Genomic DNA, 24,769 nt, shown 5'->3' with positions numbered 1-24,769 from the left:
TTTGTCTCTTTACTTCTTTTATTTTTGTAGTTTAACCTTCCATGAATGCTTCTGTTGTATAGTAAATTAACTTTGCGAAATTTGTCATATGTCCTGTATAGCTGTTTGATCCTATTCATATTCTTTAGTCAAGTCATTAAGTACCTACCTGCGCTGATTTCTTAATTCTCCGCAGGGGTTTTCTGTGCAGCCACAAGTGGCCACATACGCTGGCCTAAGTTAGTTTGGAGCAACTATTAGCTGTGCAAAGTGGCTTAAATGGCTAAAATGGGCATAGGTGGCTGGGAACGCCCCCTTTTGAAAAAAAACGAAACTAATAAAATCCTAACTAACTCACTTACACTGGCGCAAATTGAATGTGCAGAATGGGGAATTTTAAGATACTCCAGAAAAATCAAGTTGCTCCAAAAAAACGGAGCAACTCCTGGGCAAATTTGGGCCCATTATTTTGATGAAGTGGTGTTCCTTCTATTGCCACTTAAATATTGACAAGCATGGTCATTCTAGCATTATTTAATCTGAGTATTTATATTTTGCTTAATTGAACTTGTATAGATATTAAATCATACTTTGGTGTGTTGTTGAAGACTGAATTGGTAGTATAGGTTAATAGATTTATCTTGATAAAGATTTTGCAGTTAACAGTTTTTAATTTAAAAAAGGAATTCTGTATCATATCTTGTTAATTGGCTGAAATGATTTGTGTGAAAATAGGGTCTTGTCTGCCGATTGACAGAGGATTAAAAAGAAGAATTAGACTATTTCAATAGGATATGGAAAGAAAACCACTTTCACCTTGTGGAGAGGACATGTTTCTTAAAAAAGCGATGTTCTCTTTTGGCACACGGCCTAGCAGTACTACTGATGCAATCTAGCAGCTTGGCAGCTTTGCGTGTTGCCATTCCTCACTGTGGAATTCAAGGCTGCCTGATTTGGCACAAAGATGAAATACTTGGATCCTTCTAAGTAATATTGTAGTAATTCTTATCTTGGATGCTAAATTTTACAAATTAAGTTGAAATAGTCAAGATTTAAATTATATTTAGTTATTGGTGATGCAAGGTAAATGGGCAAATCCAATAAGCATAAATATTTACAAATAATGCTGACATTTTATTATGTATTGAATCATTATTTAACCATTGTAACATGAGTTTACCTATTTAGGTATTCAATAGTGTAGGAAATATATTTTAACATTTGCTTCCACTTGTTACTTTGCTAATAACCGTGTATAAAAATGTAGTCACTTGTTGGTGTATATATATGTATGTACTAATTCAGTTATTGAGTTTACTATTTCCCAAACTATGTACAATATAACTAATATTTGTAGTAACTATTAAGCTAAGCATTAGAATACAAATCATATACTATGTTGGACTTATTTACACCATATATTTTCAGTAAGTGATAACAAAGAATAGTGTATGCAAAAACAATTATCGCAGCTAAATAAAAATCAGTGTGGCTGAAATTAATTTGAATTATAATTCCTTTTATATGAAATGTCTTGGAAACATCTTGAGAGCAGAGATTGTGAAACCAAAGGACAAAAACAAGAAAAAAGACAACCTCACAAACCCTCTGTCTTAGGTGTTGATGCAGAAAGACTTCTGTCCCAGAGCTCTAAAAGTCAGCAATAGGAGTATCCACTGAGGAAGAGCTAGAACGGGAATTAGTACGGAACAGAGTGCTATCGGTTTCTGAGTTGTGACCTGGTGCTGCAAAAACTGTGTGCATTCAAAGGCACCCATCATAGGCCAGTTACAACCAGTTTGAGGCTGCAGTCCACGTGGCACTAAACTACACATCAGTCCCAGCATAGTGCTGTGCTTCTGTCATCAAAGGATCGCAACAAGTGAAGGGCATCAGGCTTTCTCCACTAGTAATTTAGCAGATGTCAAGGGAAGATTATTAAAAGCAATGAGAGCATCAAGATTTTTGCACTGAAGGAGTGTAAAGCGCAGTACGAGGTCAAAGAAAAATGCACAACCATAGCCGAGGGAATCCATATCATCACGACAATCTTTTACTGTGTGTTGCCAAAGCTTTCAAAACTAGTATCAAAAGAGGGATAATGTTGCTAATCTCAAAGAGATTCACCTCACACCAGTTCTTTGGAGCAGTGTAGCTGGCCATTTAAGGACCAGTCAGCAATACTTGGATCAAGCCTATCCAATCCACAGTCTTCATATTCTGAGCTGATGAGCTTTTTGCTGCCTGTTCACCTTCGAATCTGCACTAGATCTAGTACTGCATTCACACATCTAAGCAATTTTATACAACGTAAACAGTCAGTGAGGGTAGCGAACCAAAATACTGTAGGTCATGCCCTTAAAAAACAACAATTAACTAAATGGAAAGCAGAATGCATGAAGCAGTACTACAAATTAAATGGTCGGCTCCTGCAAGGGAGTATTTGTTGTCATTCAATCAGAGATCGTTTTAGAATTGTTCGTTTAAAGTCTGCCACTTGTACAGAACATGATTTTATAAGGAGCTGCTATTTAGATTTGTCATTTAGCTTTTGGCAAGGCTGTCCTTTAATCAGGAGGTTCCTCATCAAGATGTATGGGATAAAATGGGCCTTCCCATTTCCTGCTACTGTAATGCACTGGCAGCTCGAACTGTACACGAAGGAGAAAGATATAATCCAGCTTTTGCAAATAAAGATCTCCTATATATCAATTCTTCACCCTTTACAAGTTGAAATTCATTCCTAAACAGCAAAGAGATTATGTGGAAGTACTTTAAATGTTACGGCTCCACTACAGCTCAGCTGGCAATGCATTCGGAGCTGCTTATAATGTAAAATGGGATGGTTAAGGCAAACTACAGGACTGATGAATGAAAAAAGAAGAGAAAATACTGAAAATACACAAAGTTAATGTTTGTCTTGTAGAGCTTTTGTCATACAAATCAGTGGCCATTTTATATTCATGGAAGATGCACTGCACCTTGTTACAAATTTATAATAAAACTGCTTTCTCTTCTCATAAATTTGTGCAATAGAAATGAACAGACAAAATCTATAAATTGATAAACTTGAATGAATGCCAGCCATTTGCATTTGAGGGGTAGAACACAGTTAAGTCCCCTGACTCCCCATGTGGGGGAAGATTTCTTCTGTGCACAATGTTTAACAACATTGTAACCCTGATGTTTATTTTTACATTTACAATTTTATCACATATAGATAATCTTGCCCCATGTTGCACTTCTGAATCTGATATCATGGCATGCTCCAGAAGCAGGGAATGGGGGCTGTGTTTCCCCACCGAAAGGGAGGCGAGAAAGTGGCAAAGCAAGTCGGCCCGTGCTCCCTTGCACTTTCGAGACTCTATCGAGGGTGGCCTTGATGGAGGCAGATTGCATGCCTGTCCTCTTAGACCGGAAATGGTATGAGAGACCCTAAAGTGGTGAAGAAAAGTATACTTAAAATGAAGGCAGAGATTTTTAGAACAAAATTCTAAAACAAATTACACTTTTTTATGTAAAGCTACATTCTTGCATGGGAGGGTGGCAGTCAGTTTATCTCTTGAGAAAGCTAATTAATGTTGTGATTTTGTACAAAATCCTAACCCCATTGATTTTATAAAGTATAGTATCTGGTTCATGGATGAAGTTGAAGGAATAATAACTTTGTGATTTTTTTTTACATCCAGAAATAGCATTTTTTAATGTCTGACTAAAAGTAAAAAAATGACATGCTGCTAAAAGGGTTATATATTTCTAATCATGCAGATATGTTGTATCTTAACCAGCAATTTGCAGCTGATTCAGGAGTCCATACTGTGTTAATTGTTCATCTATGCTTGTCCTACAATTAACTAGTTCATCATTAGTCTGCTGTCTTAACAAAAGGTGTTTAGCTAAAAATCTCAGTTGACTTCAGTACATTAAATATATACTGTTTGCATAAGCTACTGCTAAATACCATCAAATGGTTATTATTTGATAGCACCAAGAAAGAAACATTAACTAATTCTCCTTTTTTTGTTTTCCCCTAGGTTTGATATCGTACACTGAATATTTATTCCTGCTGGGTATTCTAACAAGTAAGTGGGGTTAAATGGTAGGATAACCTTGTGATATCATTTAATTGTCATAACACGTGTTTTCTTTCCTTTACAAACAGTTTTTATAATAAAACATAAAATAGTAAGAAAAGGCAAGTTTAAAAGATGTAACAATTTTGAGCACAGCTCAGGACTCCCCGCCAATTTAAAGAAGGTGATGTTGGACCTATCAGAGCAGCTTTGCTGACGCCACATCTGTGCTGAGATACTCCCATAATGCACCTTCTGTGGCTATGCTAGGCTGCACCGCTGGCTCTGGTACTTGTTAGTTTACAACTGCGCATGTTCTTCTGGTAACCTCAGCACTCACCCTATCCCATTCCCCAGTTTGGGAAGCTCTGCATCAATGTATTGATTTTACATATGTTAAGAGAAAAGGTAGAGATCAGTTAATTATTAAAGAAAACACAAGTGCTGGATATTTCATGAAATGTTTGCCCAGTTGGTGAGAGTTATTCAGCAGAAGAAAGGAGATTGCTTTGGCCCTCCCTGATCCTACTACTCCACCAGCCTGTCCTCATCGCACAGCACTGCCCCCCAGTCATCAAGATCCACGGCGCGGCCCTGGACAACGTGGACCATTTCCCATACCTCGGGAGCCTCTTATCAACAGAGCAGACATTGACGACGAGATTCAACATCACCTCCAGTGCAGCCTTTGGCCGCCTGAGGAAAAGAATGTTCGAAGACCAGACCCTCACATCTGCCACCAAGCTCATGGGCTCATGGTCTACAGGGCTGTAGTAATACCCGCCCTCCTGTATGGCTCAGAGACATGGACCATGTACAGAAAACACCAAGTCGCTGGAGAAATACCACCAACGATGTCTCCACAAGATCCTGCAAATCCCCTGGGAGGACAGACGCACCAACGTTAGCGTCCTCGACCAGGCCAACATCCTCAGCATAAAAGCACTGACCACACTCGACCAGCTCCGCTGGGCAGACCACTTTGTCCGCATGCCAGACACGAGACTCCCAAAGCAAGCGCTCTACTCGGAACTCCTTCACAGCAAACGAGCCAAAGGTGGGCAGAGGAAACGTTACAAGGGCACCCTCAAAGCCTCCCTGATAAAGTGCAACATCCCCACTGACACCTGGGAGTCCCTGGCCAAAGACTGCCCGAAGTGGAGGAAGTGCATCTGGGAGGGCACTGAGCACCTCGAGTCTCGTCGCTGAGAGCATGCAGAAATCAAGCGCAGGCAGTGGAAAGAGCATGCGGCAAAGCAGTCCCACCCACCTGTGACAGAGTCTGTGGCTCTCGTATTGGACTGTACAGCCACCTAAGGACTCATGTTTAAGAGTGGAAGTAAGTCTTTCTCGATTCCGAGGGACTGCCTATGATGATGATACTGTACTGAATGTTTAAAAAAAATTGAGTCCCTTCGGCCGGTTCGATGCCGGCCCCGGGCAGGATGTTTCACAGTCGCCGCAGGAAGTCCAGCCGGGAGGCCCAAGTCATGAGACTGCAGTCCAGGGCAGGTCACGGGCTGGAATCACCACCACACCTGCTCTCTCCCCTGCTCCTCGGCTGGATCTGTCCTCCGCTCCCGGCTGGGTCTGTTCGCTCCCGGGCAGCCGGGATAGAAGCGGGCCGCTGCGGGTTCCTTTCCGAACTAACCCCTTAACTAACTACCTTACCAGCAGTTCCATTACAGACCCAATCCACGTCCGGTCTGGGGTCAAATAGGGCTGCGTCATTGGTCCAACTCGCTTCTCAATCTTCCTTGCTGCCATGCTCCACCTCACAGTCAACAAGCTCCCCACTGGAGTGGAACTAAACTACAGAACCAGTGGGAAGCTGTTTAACCTACGCCGCCTCTAGGCCACGTCCAAGATCACCCCAACCTCTGTCGTTGAGCTACAGTACGCGGATGATGCCTGCGTCTGCGCACGTTCTGAGGCTGAACTCCAGGATATAGTCGATGTATTTACCGAGGCATATGAAAGCATGGGCCTTATGCTTAACATCCGTAAGACAAAGGTCCTCCACCAGCCTGTCCTCGCCGCACAGCACTGCCCCCCCAGTCATCAAGATTCACGGCGCAGCCCTCGACAATGTGGACCACTTCCCATATGAGTTAGCCTCTTATCAAAAAAGGCAGACATTGATGCGGAGATTCAAAATCACCTCCAGTGCAGCCTTTGGCCACCTGAGGAAAAGAGTGTTCAAAGACCAGCCCTCAATTCTACCACCAAGCTCATGGTCTACAGGGCTGTAGTAATACCCACCCTCCTGTATGGATCAGAGGCATGCACGATGTACAGAAGACACCTCAAGTCGCTGGAGATATATCACCAACGATGTCTCTACAAGATCCTGCAAATCCCCTGGGAGGACAGGTGCACCAACATCAGTGTCCTCGCCCAGGCTAACATCCCCAGTATTGAAGCATTGACCGCACTCTATCAACTTCACTGGGCAGGCCACATATTTTGCATGCCAGACACGAGACTTCCTAAGCAATTGCTCTATGCGGAGCTCCTTCATGGCAAACGAGCCAAAGGTGGGCACCAGAAATGTTAAAAAGACACTCTCAAAGCCTCCCTGGTAAAGTGCGACATCACCACTGACACCTGGGAGTCCCTGGCCGAAGACCGCCCTAGGTGGAGAAAGTGCATCCGGGAGGGCGTTTAGCACTTCGAGTCTCAAAGCCGTGAGCATGAAGAGGTCAAGCGTAGGCAGCAGAAGGAGCGTGCGACAAATCAGTCCCATCCCCCCCCCCCCCTCGCCCAACGAATGTTTGTCTCACCTATGACAGAGTCTGTGGCTCTCATATTGGACTGTTCAGCCACCAAAGGACTCACTTTAGGAGTGAAAGCAAGTCTTCCTCGCTTCTGAGGGACTGCCTATGATGATGAATGGACTACCACATAGACTATGCTTTCACACACCCTCCTGTCAGGCAAGGAGCCATAAGAGAGGAGGGCTTTGAAATGGCCATGGCAATCCAATCTCACCTTCAGCAATGTGTAAAATTGACTCCAGCTGCATGTAACAATTCCATTTTTGTTATGGACAACTGAGTCTATTAGAACAAAAATAGAAAATGGTGGAAACACTCAGCAGGTCAGGTAGAATCCGTGAAGAGATCAGAAGGGTTGATATTTCGGTTGGGGACCCTTTGTCAAAACGGCACCTGAAGTCAACAAGCAAAACATTCTCTCAACAGATGCTGTCTGACCTACTGTGTGTTGCTAGCGTTTTCTGTTTTTATTTCATGTTTCCAGCATCTACAGATTTTTTTTGTTGCTGGTTGGGTCTACAGGAATACTTATTACTGTGCTCCATGGCAAAAACAACAAGGGAGCACTCTCGACATATTACTGAGCTACAATGGGTATAAAATGTATGTTTGATTTTTTGGGGGGAGAGGGAATTATTGGGGGAATTTTGACCCCCAAAAACGGGTAGGTTTGGAAGCTAAAATGTTAAAAAATTTCAAATCCGAACCCAACCCGCCTCGAACCCAGACACTTCCTGTTTTAGTGGAGGCAGGATGAGGGGTGACGACCAATCCGCTCTCAGGTCAGCTGTGGCTCAGTGAGTAGCACTCTCGCCTGAGTCAGAAGGTTATGGGTTCAAGTCCCATTCCAGAGACTTTAACACAAAAATCTGGGCTGACACTCCAGTGCAGAACTGAGGGAGTGCAGCACTGTCAGAGGTGCTGTCTTTCAAATGAGATGTTAAACCAAGGCCCTTTCTACTCTCTTTCAAGTGGACATAAAAGATCCATTGGCACTATTGTGAAGGAGAGCAGTAGAATTATCCCTGGTGTCCTGGCCAATATTTATCCCTCAATCAACATCACTAAAACAGATTATCTAGTCACATTGCTGTTAATGGGAGCTTGCTGTGTGCAAATTGGCTGCCTTGTTTCCTGCATTACAATAGTGACTACTCTTCAAAAGGTACTTCATTGGCTGTAAAGTGCTCTAGGACATCTGAAATGCAAGTCTTTCTTTTTAAGTCTTTCAGGAAGCTGGTCAGTCACTGAAACCATTTAAGGCGGCTGTGTGCCTCCATTTTAAAAGGATTTCTATTTTTAACTCTTGTCGGCTGGGTTTCCCTGGCCTCCGTTAACCTGGCAGGTAAATGTAGGCGAGAAGGGCTGGGTCTGTCAGGTAAGTGCCTTTGCAGCACTGCTTGCAGACTGCAAGGAGCAGGAGTGTTTCCTCCGGGCCCAACAAGCTACCCTGTAAACCACTGCCCCCGCCCCCACCATCTCCACGATCTGTCCGACCATAATCTGCCCCGACATTCCCCCCACGATCACCGATACCCCCACGATCTCCCCTCACAATCTCTTGGCTCCCCGCTCTACAATCTCTCCGCTCCGTTCCCCCCCACCCTACCCCACCTCCCCATTAGCACTAGAGCAATCTGCTCGATTCCCCGCCCAACAGCCTGTCGAATCAGTTTGGCGGGAAACCTGAAAAAACAAATTAAAACATGCCCTGGAGTTAAAGCTCCATGGCATTCTTTGAAACCCATACTTCCAGGTTTCCCGACCATAACTCCTCCACCCCTGCCCCGCTCTGAATTTGCGTCTTAATAAATATCGGGGCCATTGTTTGCTTCGAAAGCTTCCAACCCATTTATCCATCTCCCAGAGATTCAGAACTACTTACTGCTCTGGGCAACCTATAAAAATGTCCTGGGAAAGGATCTCCACCCACCTCTGCCAAACTGTTTACATTTTTACAAGCATTCGATAGGAGCAGCTGTTTTACATTCCAGGTATAATGAACCTTTTTAACAGAGGGATGCATTGTGTTCAAGTGTTCTTACGGCTATTTAGGCAAGCGATTTGAACCTTGAGGTTTCCCACCACAGATTGATGGCAATACATGACTTGACTTGCGAGACTGAAGTTAATCCACATCAAAATCCTCAACCAAATCCACATTGCCCACATGAGCTTGAATTCTCCCCCAAGCTATAGCAGCATCACCATTTCACGCTGTAGTTATTCTCTAACTTTTAATCCCATTCGCAATCAAATATTTAGTTCATTGATGTAGCACTGCCACCAACTATACCCACTAAGAAAGAACTTGCACTTGTATAACTCCTTTCACAACCACCGGACTTCCCAAAGCACTTTACAGTCAATTAAGTACTTTTTTTGAAGTGTAGTCACTGTTGTAATGCAGAAAACTCTATTGGGGGAAGGGATTATTTTAGTTTCTGTTTAGTTCAGAGCTCACATTCAGTACATAAGAACAAATAATAACATTTAATGTACAATAATAATCTTGTTATGTGGATTTAACCTTTTCCCTGTTGCTCTTTGATAACAGCTTTAAAAAAATGTATTCATTCACGGAATGTGGGCATTGCTGGCAAAGCCAGCATTTATTGCCCATCTCAAATTGCCCTTGAGAAGGTGGTGGTGAGCCGCCGCCGTGAACTACTGCAAATCTGTGTGGTGACAGTACTCTCACAGTGCTGTTGGGTAGTGAGTTCCAGGATTTTGACCCAGCAACATGAAGGAATGGCAATATATTTCCAAGTCAGGATGGTGTGTGACTTGGAGGGGAACTTGGTCGTGTTTTAGCATGTCACAATCTGAAATTTACCCTCCCTAAATGTCTTAGAATCCTCAAGAAAATAAGGAAGGGAATGGGGAAGGCTCTAAAGAATATTTATATGGTATGCATAAACGCGGGAGCCAAACATGAGTGTCATATAGTGAACATTGTCTCAGTACTCAGAAATGGAGTGTGATACATACTGAAAAACTACAAACCAGTTATTCCGTCTATAGTAGGGAAAATACTGGAGAATATTTTATTAAATACCATTGTGCTCATCTGAAGGCCAAAGGTAGTCGGCATGCACTTAGAACAAATAATTCATGCCCTGTGAATCATTATAATTCTTCGAGGAAAGAACAGAATTAGTATCCACTGCATACATTTACTTGGATTTTCAGATGAAGTTCCACAGATCAAATATTTCAGGAGTCCAAGGCTCCTGGAATTAAAGGCAAATGGGATAGTCGGATTGACAACTAGCTCATGAATAGAAAGGTGATGCATGTAAAAAATAAAAGCTTTGCCTGGGTAGGCAATAACAAGTCCATAACATTCACATTATTTGTAAATGATGCTGAAGAGCACTTGAGTATTGGAAAATTTGCTGCTGACACCAAGTAATGTGACCAGATGACGAGGAGAAGATTTTCCACTGGAGTTATGCCGGATCCTTGGATTAGAGCAAGAAATTATTTGGGAACATTTTTGTAATATATATAGCTCCACCTGTGGACTCCTGTGACACTGCAGCCAGTGCTGTTTATAATAAAGGGAACAGGTCACCTGACTGGTGAGTTCCGGTATGTTCTGCCATCTTAAGGCTGTGTGTGTTTCTGTGAGTTACTGAAAATATAACAATGGCGATGAAGATGGGTTTATCGGGGAAAAAAAGCTGAAATTTTTGTTGGTGGAGGATTCAGCTAACCGACAGAGAGACTTTGAGAGCTTCTCTGTTTTGATTAACAGCTACAAATCCGAGGTAAATTACAAGCACACTTGTTTGAACTGCCAATGTCCAGATGGCCGCGCCTATGGAAGAGTTTCAACGCGACCGTGACAGTTTCAGAGCGTATGTGGAGCGGATAGAAATATTTTTCACCACAAATAATATCATCGACGTCCCCAATGATGAAAACCATAACCGGATGGTGTTGGAACGACAAAGGGCTATTTTCTTAACTGAAGCAGGGCCCGAGGTGTGTGAAACCTTGAAAAATTTGCTTGTGCCTGTCGACCCAAAGAACACAACTATTAAGCAGATTAGCACTACAGCCCTGAGCCCCTGGAAATTGCTGAAAGTTATCATTTCGGAATACAAGATCAGTTAACCAAAAGAAATATCAGTGAGTACATTGTAGCATTAAAAAAGCTATCTATTCACTGTAATTTCGGAAACTTTCAGGACCGAGCATTGCATGACCGCTTTGTGGGATGAAAAATGATGCGATCAGAAGAACTCCTAACTTGACTTTTGATTTAGCTTGTCAGACAGCTATGTCAATGGACATAGCCGACCAATATTCCTGAGAATTTCATACTATTTTCAGTCAACAGACAACTGAGGTTGATTGCCTGCAGGTTAATAGTAAAAGACAGTTGGGCCCCAAAGTCTCAGAACCTGGCAATGGTAACAGAGCATTGAAGTCCTGCTATCAGTGCCTGGGACAACACATTGCTCAAAGTTGTACATATGTGAAGGTAGAGTGTTTTATCTGCAGAAAAACTGGGCATCTTGCAAAGGCATGCTGACTGAAGGGTAAACCAGCTTTCAAAGCTATAAGTAGAAATCCCCAGAGACTACATAGCATGGAAGAAAAACAACAGGACGAGGAGATTTTAGAGCTAGACATCATCAGGAGCATGAAGTTAACTAACAACAATTTGAAAAGTATCATAATCCACATCGATGTTGCAGGAACCAAGATACCCATGGAAATCGAAACTGGTGCATCCGTGAGTGTAGTACTGGAGACGCTATACCTCGATAAATTGAGTGATTTCCCATTGGAGAAATCCAAGATAGAGCTGCGAGGCTACTCGGGAGAGAACATTCCTGTGGTAGGTCGTATCACCGTACCGGTGAAATACAAGGATCAAGTTCAGAGCTTGCCTTTATTAGTTGTGGCAGGAGACAAGCCTGTCTTACTAGGAAGAAATTGGTTGGGATCTCTGAAGCTGGATTGGAGTGAGATTTTTCATGTTGAAACGAGATTTGCATCAAAGAATGATGTCATCAAGAATTATCCGAAGGTGTTCTGCGAGACGGGCAGTCTGATCCAAGGCTTCAAGGTGAGTGACAGGGTATAGAAGGACGCTAGATTGGTTTACTGCAAGCCACATTCCGTACCATATGCACTCAAGGAGAAAGTTGAGCAAGAATTCAAAAGACTAGAGACTGAGAACATTATTTCTAAGATAGATCTATGTAATTGGGTTACACCCATTGTTGTTGTACCTAAGTCCGATGGTAAGGTAAGATTGTGTGGTGATTATAAAGTAACGGTAAACCAGGTTCTAGATGGTAATGTCCCCAATACATTGCCAAATGTAGAAGATTTGTTCACAACACTGTGACAGGTGGTCAAATCTTCTCAAAGTTGGATCTTACGAATGCCTACTTACAGCTTGAACTAGATGAGGAGTCCAAGTCATGCTTGACTATAAATACTCATCTTGGCCTATATCAATTTAATAGGTTACTATTTGGAGTGTCTTCCGCCCCTGCCATATTCCAAGGGGTGACGAACCAGATTTTTCAAGGTATTGAAGGGGTAGTATGTTATTTAGCTGACATAGTAATTTCAGCACCAAATAGGCAAATTCATAATAACATATTGAATAAAGTCCTCAAACGGCTCGAGAAGCACAGAGTACGAGTGTCTGCTCGTAAGTGTGAGTTAGTTCAAAACTCAGTGGAGTACTTAGGGTACAAAGTAGACAAAGATTGTTTACATCCAACCAAGGGAAAGGTGGATGCAATCAGAAATGCACCCACTCCCAAGAATGTCACTGAACTTCGATCATTTTTGGGTCTTTTGAGCTATTATGGGAAGTTCCTACCAAACTTGGCGACAGTATTACATCCACTGAATGAACGATTGAAAAAACAGGTCCATTGGAAGTGGTCAGAAGAATGCGATACAGCATTCAAGGAGTGTAAAAGCAAATTGGTAGAGAGTACCATGTTAGTTCACTATGACGTATCTAAGGAGATCAAGCTAGCGTGTGATGCCTCTCCCTATGGAGTTGTGGCAGTGATCTCTCATGTATTACATAGTGGGGAGGAGAGACCAATTGCTTTTGCTTCACGCACTCTCAGTGCCAGTGAGCGTAATTATGCGCAAATCGAAAGGGGAGTTCCTACCAAACTTGGCATTAATTTTTGGGGTCAAGAAGTTCCACAACTACTTGTATGGTCATAAGTGTTATACTCATAATAAATGGTCAGACCGAGTACTGTGTGTGATGAGCAAGTGTGACCTTAGCTCCTTTATTGTAGTTCCAGAGTGCAGGTACCTCGTGGGTGGCCTGCTTATATATTGTACTCCCAAGGGATGCTGGGATCCCTTGGGACTCCAACAGGTAGGCCCTCTGGTGGACAGGTGTGATGCAGGTTACAAGGGGTTAAATACATAACAGTAAGTTTACCATCATTATGGACCATAAGCCCCTGAGAGCAATACTCCATCCAAAGTCCCCAGTTCCAACATTAGCTGCAGCCCGAATGCAGAGATGGACTTTGATTGTGTTAGCTTATACATAGGATATTGAATACAGACGATCAACTGATCACAGTAATGCTGATGCGATGTCTAGATTGCCTTCCCCATCACAAGTTACGCCTGATAGGAAAGAAGTATTCTATTTTTCATACATTGATGAACTGCCAGTCACAGCTGAAGAGATTGGTAGAGCAATCAAACGTGACCCAGTTATGTCAAAGGTGTATGATTATATTGCAAATGGATGGCCAAACCAGGTAACAGACAAAGATATTCATCCATTCTTAATTCGTAGGAATGAATTATCAGTCAATAAAGATTGTATCATGTCGGGTGCAAGAGTGGTTATAACAAATAAATTCAGGTCCAAATTATTAGGAGACCTCCATGACTAGCACCTGGGAATGTGCTTGACCAAGAGTTTTGCACGCAGTTACTTTGACAGAGGTGGAGTAAAAGAGAGAGAGTTCAAATGGAAATCAAGGGCATCCCTTGGAGGAAAACTTTCCTTAGGATCAGCCTCGAATGAGTTTAAATTCGACTCCAAGTTTGGAAGGTTCTGTTCGAGAGCGAAGGTATCCTCTTAAACAGAAACCAAGTGATTAAGCTTGATTTGTAAATATGGCAAAATAAGTCCATATCTTTTGTTATGTATAACCATGCAAGTTATGTATGATGAATATTTTGTTGTAATGACTTCTTCATTAAGGAGGGAGAGGTGTAATATATATAGCGCTACCTGTGGACTCCTGTGGTACTGCAGCCAGTGCTGTTTATAATGAAGGGAACAGGTCACCTGACTGGTGAGTTCCGGTATGTTCTGCCATCTTAAGGCTGTGTGTGTTTCTGTGAGTTACTGAAAATATAACAATTTTCAGTCAGTATTCCACTTACCACCACCACGTCTGGAATGTTTGGCCAGAACTGATGTTGGATGTGCTGCTACTTGTTCACCCTAATATCTGCAGATGTACTGCAATTGCATCAAGAGGAAAGAAAATTGGGGCAGAATTTCCGACGTCCCGGGCCCATACGAAGTTTCTACGGAGCCGGGAAGACATTGGAAAAGCCGGTTTTCAGTGCACAGCTGGAGCTTGACAGATCGTAGCCAGATCGGGTGCGAGGACAGTTGTACGTGGAAGTTTGGGCTACTTACCCATATCTTGCACGGCAAATGTCCTCAAAACTCTTATGCCTGAAAAGGTAGGCGCATAGCCTACTTTTACAGGCATAAGAGTTTAAAAACATAGAAAAAACATGATTAAAATAAAAATTAAAAACCATATTTATGTTAAAACCCTGCCCACTCAGATAATGTTATTTTAAACCCTAACCCTAACTTTTTTTTTAAATCGGCAATTTTTTTTCTTTAAAACAACACGTGTAACATTTTTAATTTCTATTAGATTATTGTGTGAGGTGTTTTTTAAATGTTTTATTCATTTTTTGAGAGTTTTGGGGATTTTCTCATTCATTGTAATCGGAGTTTCGTATTAAACTCCGATTACAATGAATGAGAAAATCCTTACCTGTGATTGGGTGTCCAGGCACACATGACTCCTGTGGACGTCCCTATGAGCACGCACTGCACATCACAGGGAGAGGAGGCCTGTGGAACTGGAGTTCAAGCGGGTGCAGCATCTTCAGGTAAGTGCGCATTTTATTTCTATTCTTTATTGATTTGCCTGTGGGAAATCCTCCTCGGAATTTCTGCCCCATTATCTAACGTATGTCCCTTCATTTGCACCTGAACAATGCTGCGGTTTAGGAAAGCAGATTCTGGGGCCATGGGTAAGGGGGATGGCTTTTAAAACTCAATGGGTCATGGTGCAAAATTACACAGGCGAAAATGTTTCTTTTAAGTTCTTTCTGCTTCTGCCTAAGTGGCTTCATTATAGCAGGCACCTGAAGTTTGCCACAACCATTCTGCAGTTGCTCCCTAGTAAAGGCAAAATAGCCTGGAAAATTGACTGGGGGTCAGGAGCAGATGAAAAGGGATTCTTGACAACATTCCACTGGCTTTATGTCAAAGCAGAAAATCTCAGCTATTCTTTTATTTCTTCTTAGGTTATGGGCAATGCCTATGAGGCCTCATTGGGCCTTTTTTTTGAACCACTGCAACCCTCATTTTTTATTGCAACTGTGTGGTTTTCTTTGCCATGTTTGGAGGGCATTAAGAGTCAACCACATAATGTGGGCCAGATTTACGTGTAGATAAGACCAGGTAAAGGTGTCAGATTTCCTTCCTTTAATGAGGACATTAGTATTTTTTTTGGACAATGTAGAAGATGCCATGGTCATTTGTCCATAAATTAGCAGCACTTTCCATAATAAGGTTTGAATTCACAACCTCATCTAAAGAATTGCAGATGATTTTCAATTATTAAATGTACAGTGATGCCAATTGGCACATGAAACATATTTACAACGAAGAAATCTCTACAACAAAAGCAAAAAGGCAAAAAGAATTTTGATATAATTATTGATCATACTAACCTTTTATGGATTGTTTGAGAGACCATTTTTGAACTATTTTATGCCATTTAGGTGTCTTGCTTTTTAAAAGTACATCAATGTATTGGCCCAAAAAAGACCCACCAATATAATGCTAAGACTTGAGACTCTGAAGTCAGTATTGTCTATCCGGCGGACCATGTGCCAAATCTGGTCTGCAAACTCCTTTCATCGAGCCCACATTTCTCATATTAAACACACTAAGCTGGTTTCAACAACAGTTAGGAGCTGAAGCTAACTATAGTTGAGATTGTCTTTGTATGTTTGATTAGAACGTTGGATTTAGATAAAGTTTAGCGGCGTTAACCCGTAGCACCCTGCTCCACTGCACCGGTGATGATAACACAGCGTCCCGTTTTCACCCCGGAACACACATTGTGGGGAGTGCCTCCTGAAGAAAGAAAGGCACATTTATATATAGTGCCTTTCATGACTACCGGACGTGTCAAAGCGCTTTACAGCCAATGAAGTACAGATGTGATGCCAGTGGCAGCTTCAGGGGACGTGAGCTGGGCTGCAGGCTGCTCGCGGGGCGCTAATTAAAGGGGAGGTGGCGGCCATGTTTTTAAAAAAAGTGCCATTTTTTTTCAGTGTCCCGTTGACGCCTCGATCGCAGGGACCATGCCGCGATTGTTCAGCCCGGCACTCTGCTTGAGTGATGAGCTGTTGCCACAGCACCCCCGCTCCCTGGTGGTCCATGGAGGCCCATTTCATACCTGCAGAGTTTGCAGCTTGGGCCATTCCCTTTAAGTGCGTAGTGCAGTGTCAAACTTCTGACCTGTCCGCCACACTACTGCCCCAGTTATTTTGCACTCCAATTCTTTTTGGGAGCGGTAACCCAAATTTTTCGAGCGGGTCAGGACTTCCACACGTGGTGCAGAATGTCCCGCCTCATGCATGTTACCATCCCCAAATGGAGCGCAACGGAATTTCACCTCGCAAATCTTTATACAAGCTTCTGGTCACTTCTCCTAATCTATCCTTTGGTTCAGCATCCATTTTCCTTGCAACTGTGAAACACCTAGGGATATTTTTCTGTGTTAAACATGCTATATAAATGTAAGTTGTCAAAGTAAAAAATTACGCTGCAATATCTGACTTAAATGTCAATTGTTTCATGCACTCAGCTGCATAGTCTGCAGTAACAAGCAATAGGGCCAGGGTTGGGTAGTCTGCATTTTTGTGTTGGTTTGTGGATCACCTGCAGCAGGCACTTGCAAAGCATTTTGATACACAGTGATGCTGCATTAACTTCAAAGTGAAAACAAAGTATCCCTCACATTCAATGGTAGATTTTTCTCATTGTTTGATTCATTGCCAGAAAGGAATAACTTGCATTTCTATAGCACTTTTTACGACCTTATGATGTCCCAAAATGCTTTACAGCCAATGAAGTACTTTTGAAGTGTAGTCACTGTTGTAATGTAGGAACCACGGCAAGCAATTTGCGCACAGCAAGCTTCAACAAACAGCAATATGATAAAGAATAGGTCATCTGTTTTAGAGATGGCGGTTGAGTGATAAATATTTTCCAGGATACCAGGGAGAACTCCCCTGCTCTTTTTCAAAAGAGTGCCATGGGATCTTTTACATCCACCCGAGAGAGCAGACTGGGCCTCAGTTTAACTTCTCATCTGAAGACGGCACCTCTGACAGTGCAGCTGCCGATGATGTCCACCCTCAATGGGTCAGTAAACATTTTGGGCAGAGCCTGGTGTTAGGCCTCAGCATTCCCCGCCGCCGACCCCCCCACCCCCACCCCGACTTTACACTTTTCGTCACTGGATACACCACAAACAGGCTGCCAAACATTCTGCCTGCTGAACAATGCTAATGAGAGATATTTCTTGTGCTTACAGAGCCACGCACTGGATTCCAAATTGCCTTTAGTATGCTGGACACTGATGGCAACCAACGAGTCGAGAAAAAAGAATTTCTAGTGGTAATTTTTAAAAATATTGTTCAAATTAAGCTTGTATTAACAAAAATGCTTCATGCGTGAATTGATTCAATGTAGATAGATCCAGAAACTAGTTCTGAAATGTATTAACCTGATTTCAGCTGACTTCAATTCTACACCAAGATTTTGAAGAAACATAGAACCATAGAAAATAGGTGCAGGAGTAGGCAATTCGGCCCTTCGAGCCTGCACCACCATTCAATAAGATCATGGCTGATCATTCACCTCAGTACCCTGCTTTCTCTCCATACCCCTTGATCCCTTTAGCCATAAGGGCCACATCTAATTCCTTCTTGAATACATCCAATGAACTGGCATCAACTCTCTGCGGCAGGGAATTCCGAAGGTTAACAACTCTCTGAGTGAAGAGGTTTTTCCTCATCTCAGTCCTAAATGGCCTACTCCTTATCGCAAAGGACTGTGTCCCATGGTTCTGGACTTCCCCAACATCGGGAACATTCTTCCCGCATCTAACCTGTCCCGTCCCATCAGAATCTTATACGTTTCTATGAGATCCCCCCTCATCCTTCTAAACTCCACTGTATAAAGGCCCAGTTGATACAGTCTCTCCTCATATGTCAGTCCAGCCATCCCTGGAATCAGTCTGGTGAACCTTCGCTGCACTCCCTCAATAGCAAGAACGTCCTTCCTCAGATTAGGAGACCACAACTGAACACAATATTCCAAGTGAGGCCTCACCAAGGCCCTGTACAATTGTAGTAAGAACTCCCTGCTCCTATACTCAAATCCCCTAGCTATGAAGGCCAACATGCCATTTGCCGCCTTCACCGCCTGCTGTACCTGCATGCCGACTTTCAATGACTGATGAACCATGACACCCAAGTCTCGTTGCACTTCCCCTTTTCCTAATCTGCCGCCATTCAGATAATATTCTGCCATCGTGTTTTTGCCCCCAAAGTGGATAACCTCACATTTATCCACATTATACTGCATCTGCCATGCATTTGCCCACTCACCTAACCTGTCGAAGTCACTCTGCAGCCTCTTAGCATCCTCCTCACAGCTCACACTGCAACCCAATTTAGTGTCATCTGCAAACTTGGAGATATTACACTCAATTCCTTCATCCAAATCATTGATATATATTGTAAAGAGCTAGGGTCCCAGCACTGAGCCCTGCGGCACTCCACTAGTCACTGTCTCCCATTCCGAAAAGGACCCGTTTATCCTGACTCTCTGCTTCCTGTCTGCCAACCAATTCTCTATCCACGCCAGTACATTACCCCCAATACCATGTGCTTTGATTTTGCACACCAATCTCTTATGTGGGACCTTGTCAAAGGCCTTTTGAAAGTCCAATTACATCACATCCACTCGATTAGTTACATCCTCAAAAAATTCCAGAAGATTTGTCAAGCATGATTTCCCTTTCATAAATCCATGCTGACTTGGACCGATCCTGTCACTGTTTCCAAATGCGCTGCTATTTCATCCTTAATAATTGATTCCAACATTTTCCCCACTACTGATGTCAGGCTAACCAGTCTATAATTACCCATTTCCCCTCTCCCTCCTTTTTTTAAAAGTGGTGTTACATTAGCTACCCTCAAGTCCATAGGAACTGACCCAGAGTCGAGAGACTGTTGGAAAATGATCACCAATGCATCCACTATTTCTAGGGCCACTTCCTTAAGTACTCTGGGATGCAGACAATCAGGCCCCGGGGATTTATCGGTCTTCAATCCCATCAATTTCCCTAACACAATTTCTCGCCTAATTAGGATCTCCTTCAATTCCTCCTTCTCACTAGACCCTCGGTCCCCTAGTACATCCAGAAGGTTATTTGTGTCTTCCTTCGTGAAGACAGAACCAAAGTATTTGTTCAATTGTTCTGCCATTTCTTTGTTCCCCATTATAAATTCACCTGAGTCCGACTGCAAGGGACCTACGTTTATTTTCACTAATCTTTTTCTCTTCAAATATCTATAGAAGCTTTTGCAGTCAGTTTCTATGTTCCCGGCAAGCTTCCTCTCGTACTCTATCTCCCCCCTCCTAATTAAACCCTTTGTCCTCCTCTGCTGAATTCTAAATTTCTCTCAGTCCTCAGGTTTGCTGCTTTTTCTGGCCAATTTATATGCCTCTTCCTTGGATTTAACACTATCCTTAATTTCCCTTGTTAGCCACGCTTGAGCCATCTTCCCTGCTTTATTTTTACTCCAGACAGGGATGTACAATTGTTGAAGTTCATCCATGTGCTCTTTAAATGTTTGCCATTGCCTATCAACCGTCAACTCTTTAAGTATCATTCGCCAGTCTATTCTAGCCAATTCACACCTCATGCCGTCGAAGTTAGCTTTCCTTAAGTTCAGGACCCTAGTTTCTGATTTAACTGTGTCACTCTCCATCTTAATAAAAAATTCTACCATATTATGGTCACTCTTCCCCAAGGGGCCTCGCACAACAAGATTGCTAATTGGTCCCTTCTCATTACACATCACCCAGTCTAGGATGGCCAGCTCTCTAGTTGGTTCCTCGACATTTGGTCTAGAAACCCACCCCTAATACACTCCAGGAAATCCTCCTCCACCGCATTGCTACCAGTTTGGTTAGCCCAATCTATATGTAAATTAAAGTCGCCCATGATAACTGCTGTACCTTTATTGCACACATCCCTTATTTCTTGTTTGATGCTGTCCCCAACCTCATTACTACTGTTTGGTGGCCTGTACACAACTCCCACCAGCGTTTTCTGCCCTTTGGTATTCTGTAGCTCCACCTATACAGATTCCACATCATCCAAGCTAATTTCCTTTTTTACTGTTGCATTAATTTCTTTAACCAGCAATGCCACCCCGCCTCCTTTTCCTTTCTGTCTATTCTTCCTAAATGTTGAATACCCCTGGATGTTGAGCTCCCAGCCTTGTTCACCCTGGAGCCATGTCTCCGTGATGCCAACTACATCATATCTATTAACTGCTATCTGCGCAGTTAATTCGTCTACCTTATTCCGAATACTCCTCGCATTGAGACACAGAGCCTTCAGGCTTGTCTTTTTAACACACTTTGCCCCTTTAGAATTTTGCTGTAATGTGGCCCTTTTTGTTTTTTGCCTTGGGTTTCTCTGCCCTCTACTTTTACTATTCTCCTTCCTATCTTTTGCCTCTGTCTCCCTTTTATTTCCCTCTGCCTCCCTGCATAGGTTCCCATCCCCCTGCCATATTAGTTTAACTCCTCCCCAACAGCACTAGCAAACACTCCTCCTAGGACATTGGTTCCGGTCCTGACCAGGTGTAGACCGTCCAGTTTGTACTGGTCCCACCTGCCCCATAACCGGTTCCAATGTCCCAGGAATTTGAATCCCTCCCTTCTGCACCATGCCTCAAGCCACGTATTCATCTGAGCTATCTTGCGATTCCTACTCTGACTAGCATGTGGCACTGGTAGCAATCCTGAGATTACTACTTTTGAGGTCCTACGTTTTAATTTAGCTCCTAGCTCCCTAAATTCGACTCGTAGGACCTCATCCCATTTTTTTACCTATATCGTTGGTACCTATATGCACCACGACAACTGGCTGTTCACCCTCCCTTTTCAGAATGTCCTGCACCCGCTCTGAAACATCCTTGACCCTTGCACCAGGGAGGCAACATACCATCCTGGAATCTCGGTTGCGGCCGCAGAAACGCCTATCAATTCCCCTTACAATTGAATCCCCTATCACTATCGCACTCCCACTCTTTTTCCTGCCCTCCTGTGCAGCAGAGCCACCCTTGGTACCATGAACCTGGCTGCTGCTGCTCCCCCCTGATGACTCAAGCCCCTCAACAGTACCCAAAGCGGTGTATCTGTTTTGTAGGGGGATGACCGCAGGGGACCCCTGCACTATCTTCCTTGCACTGCTCTTCCTGTTGGTCACCCGATCCCTATCTGGCTGTGCACCCTTTACCTGCAGTTTGACCAACTCGCCAAACGTGCTATTCACATCATTCTCAGCATCGTGGATGCTCCAGAGTGAATACGCCCGCAGCTCCAGTGCCGCAATGCGGTCTGTCAGGATCTGCAGACGGATATACTTCCCGCACATGTCGTCGTCAGAGATACCGGAAGCGTCCCTGAGTTCTCACATAGTACCGGAGGAGCATAACACGTGTCCGAGCTCTCCTGCCATGACTTAACCCTTGGATTAACTTAATTGGGCAACAACAATTTTAAAAGGTTACTTATTGATAAAGAAAGAAAAAGAAAAACTACTTACCAATCACCAGCCAATCACTTAACCCCTTGGCTGTGACGTCACCTTTCGATTTCTTTCTACTTCTTTTTTGCCTTCTCCCTGTAGCTGCACCAGCTGGCCTCTTGCCAACTCACCTCCCGAGCCTCTCCACGCACCTGGAACTCCCGAGCCTCTCCGACGCGTTAGGCCTTTTTATAGGCCTCTCGCCAACTCACCTCCCGAGCCTCTCCACTTTTAGGGAAGTGTTTATTCTGTTGTGCAGTTGGAATACACATAGAATTACATCAAATCAAAAGCACAGTAACAGGCCATACAGCCCAACTTCACAGAAGCCTCCTCCCACCTGCTCCCATATTCCTCTATTCCCTTTTTCCTCAAGCATGCAGCCCCTTAAATGCATCAGTGCTATCTGCATCAACCTCTCAATGAGGCAGGTCTCCAGGTCTATGCTATTCACCTAAACCACTCCATGTGATAGCAAGTTCCATATTATCATCACTGGCCTCAAATCCCACTCCAGCGATTTGAGCGCATAACTTAGACTGACACTTCAGTGCAGCTGAGGGAGTGCTACACTGTCGGAGGTGACATCTTTCGGATGAGACGTTAATCCAAGGTCCCGTCTGCCTTCTCAGGTGGGTGTAAAAGATCCCATGACACTATTAAGGAGATGCATAGTGGAGTTCTCCTCCGATGTCCAGGTCAATATTTAATCCTCAATCAACATCACAAAAAGAACCGATTATCTGGTCATTTATCTCATTGCTGTTTGTGTGTAAATTGGCTCTCGCATTTCCTACATTACAACAGTAACTACACTTCAAAAGTATTTACTTTGCTGTGAAGCGCATTGGGACGTCCTGAGGTTGTGAAAAGTGCGATATAAATGCATGTTCTTGATATTCCACTATATGTTGACTATTTAAGAAAGAAAGAGTTTTCTTTTATTCAGCATCTTACACGTCATCAAGATGTCCCAAAGCTAAACGCATTACTGTTACATATATGTGTTAATTTAACTGTCGCTCACAACTTAATTGTCATCCGGGTTTATGTAGATGCCAAATTGTTTTCTATTGATGCTCCTTTTGTTTTGTTTTTTTGTGGTACAGTTGGTTCTATATAACTGAGTATTCAAGCCAAGCCACTTCCTTCCTATTCATTCCTGTTGTTAGAGAGTTTCAGATTTAGCATAATCTAGTTTTTAAAAAGTGCCATTTTTATGACAAAGTGTTTGACAAACCTCTTGTGGTTTGTTTACAGAGACATTGTGCAACAATATGCATTCAGTCGGAGTATGTCATTGTTTCATTTGTGCTTTACATCAATGGCACAGATTGTAGCAGGGCATCTAACGGCATCTGCCGTTAGTAAGACTTGCCCTTGCATGTTTAAGTTTTAAAACATTTTGGGCCCAAGTTTGGCCATGAGTTGCTCTGTTTTTTTTTGGAGCACCTTGATTTTTTTTTGGAGTATCTTAAAAATCGCAATTCTGCACATTTAATTTGTGCCAGTGTAAGTGAGTTAGTTAGGATTTTTTTTTAAGTTTACTTTTTTTTTTCAAAAGGGGGCGTTACCAGCCACCTCCGCCTGTTTTGGCCATTTAAGCCAGTTTGGAGCTAATAGTTGCTCCAAACTAACTTAGGTCAGCGTATGTGGCCACAGAAAACCCTTGCGGAGAGTTAAGAAATCAGCGCAGGTCGGTACATTTAAAACACCAAGCATTAAACAAAGCACAAAAATAAGCATTCAATAACAAATAAAAAATACAAGGAAGCTGAGAGGACCTGCACCTAGCACCAAGACTTACAAAGCACGAAATAAAGCACAAAAAGTAATAAGCAATTAATTAACAAATAAAAAATAGAAGGAACCTTGCACCTAAAGCACCAAGACCAAAGTAATAAGCAATCAATCAATCCATAACAAATAAAAAATAGAAGAACTACCTTTATGTGAAGGGAAGGCAGCGGGCCGCCGATGAGGAAGCCCATTCGGCCAGGGATAGGGGCGGCGCGCTTCGGGCCCCTCCCACATAGCCTGCAGAGCGCACTCACAGATTCTGGGGGCGAGGAGCTACTGGCAATGCGCGCACGCTCTCATGCGCATGTGCAGTGGTCCCGGCACTGTTTTTAGTGCCAGGACCTGGCTCCGCCCCCGAATCCAGTTGCCGGCTGGGGAGCGGCCAAACTCGGCCTGAAGATTTTTGGCGCCCTTGGAGTTCTACAAAAGCGGCGCAGTGAAGGAAATAGGGCATCTGGGACCTGAGTGAACAGGACAACCAACTGTGCATCTCCTTAACCAATCTGATTGACGGATTGTAAAATAAACAGCGCAAGGACTGAGAAGGAAGTGTAATATGAGTGGGTGAATTCAAATCGGGTGCAGAAAGAGAAATAAAGAGAGGGAAAACAAAAATTGGACTCAGAGAGAGAAAAAAGAGACAACAAGGAAAAGTTTAAAAAATAAACTTTACATTTTTTAAATCTCCAACAACAATTAATACCTGAAGGAATGAAACTCCACACTTGCAATAGTTAATTTTAAGAGCCAGCGAGGTTGCTGGGCAGTAATTAATACCCATCATATTGTTAAAAGGCAACTTAGACTTGAAATAACAGGACTTAACTTTCTGTGATGAGTTTAGTTCGTATCTGCTGTGCAATTACAGTACCTTCACACCAATTAATATATTTCAATGGTGAAGCAGACAGCAAAATGCCATTTTTGCAAAGCTAAATGGGGAGCGGCGCCA

General features: G+C 43.1%; 1 protein-coding gene across 1 annotated transcript in view; it reads left to right on the top strand.

The window, feature by feature from the left end:
* micu2 (mitochondrial calcium uptake 2) overlaps positions 1 to 24,769 on the top strand; it is a 605,104-nt gene that overhangs the window by 461,615 nt on the left and 118,720 nt on the right. Inside the window, exons 6-7 of the mRNA XM_070892202.1 lie at positions 4,014 to 4,061; positions 17,719 to 17,801. Coding sequence (XP_070748303.1) covers positions 4,014 to 4,061; positions 17,719 to 17,801 — 131 coding nt within the window. The remainder of the gene's footprint in view (positions 1 to 4,013; positions 4,062 to 17,718; positions 17,802 to 24,769) is intronic.

This window comes from Pristiophorus japonicus, chromosome 10 (genome assembly GCF_044704955.1).
Source record: "Pristiophorus japonicus isolate sPriJap1 chromosome 10, sPriJap1.hap1, whole genome shotgun sequence".
Classification (NCBI taxonomy): domain Eukaryota; kingdom Metazoa; phylum Chordata; class Chondrichthyes; family Pristiophoridae; genus Pristiophorus; species Pristiophorus japonicus.
This window is presented reverse-complemented; position numbering and strand designations above follow the sequence as displayed.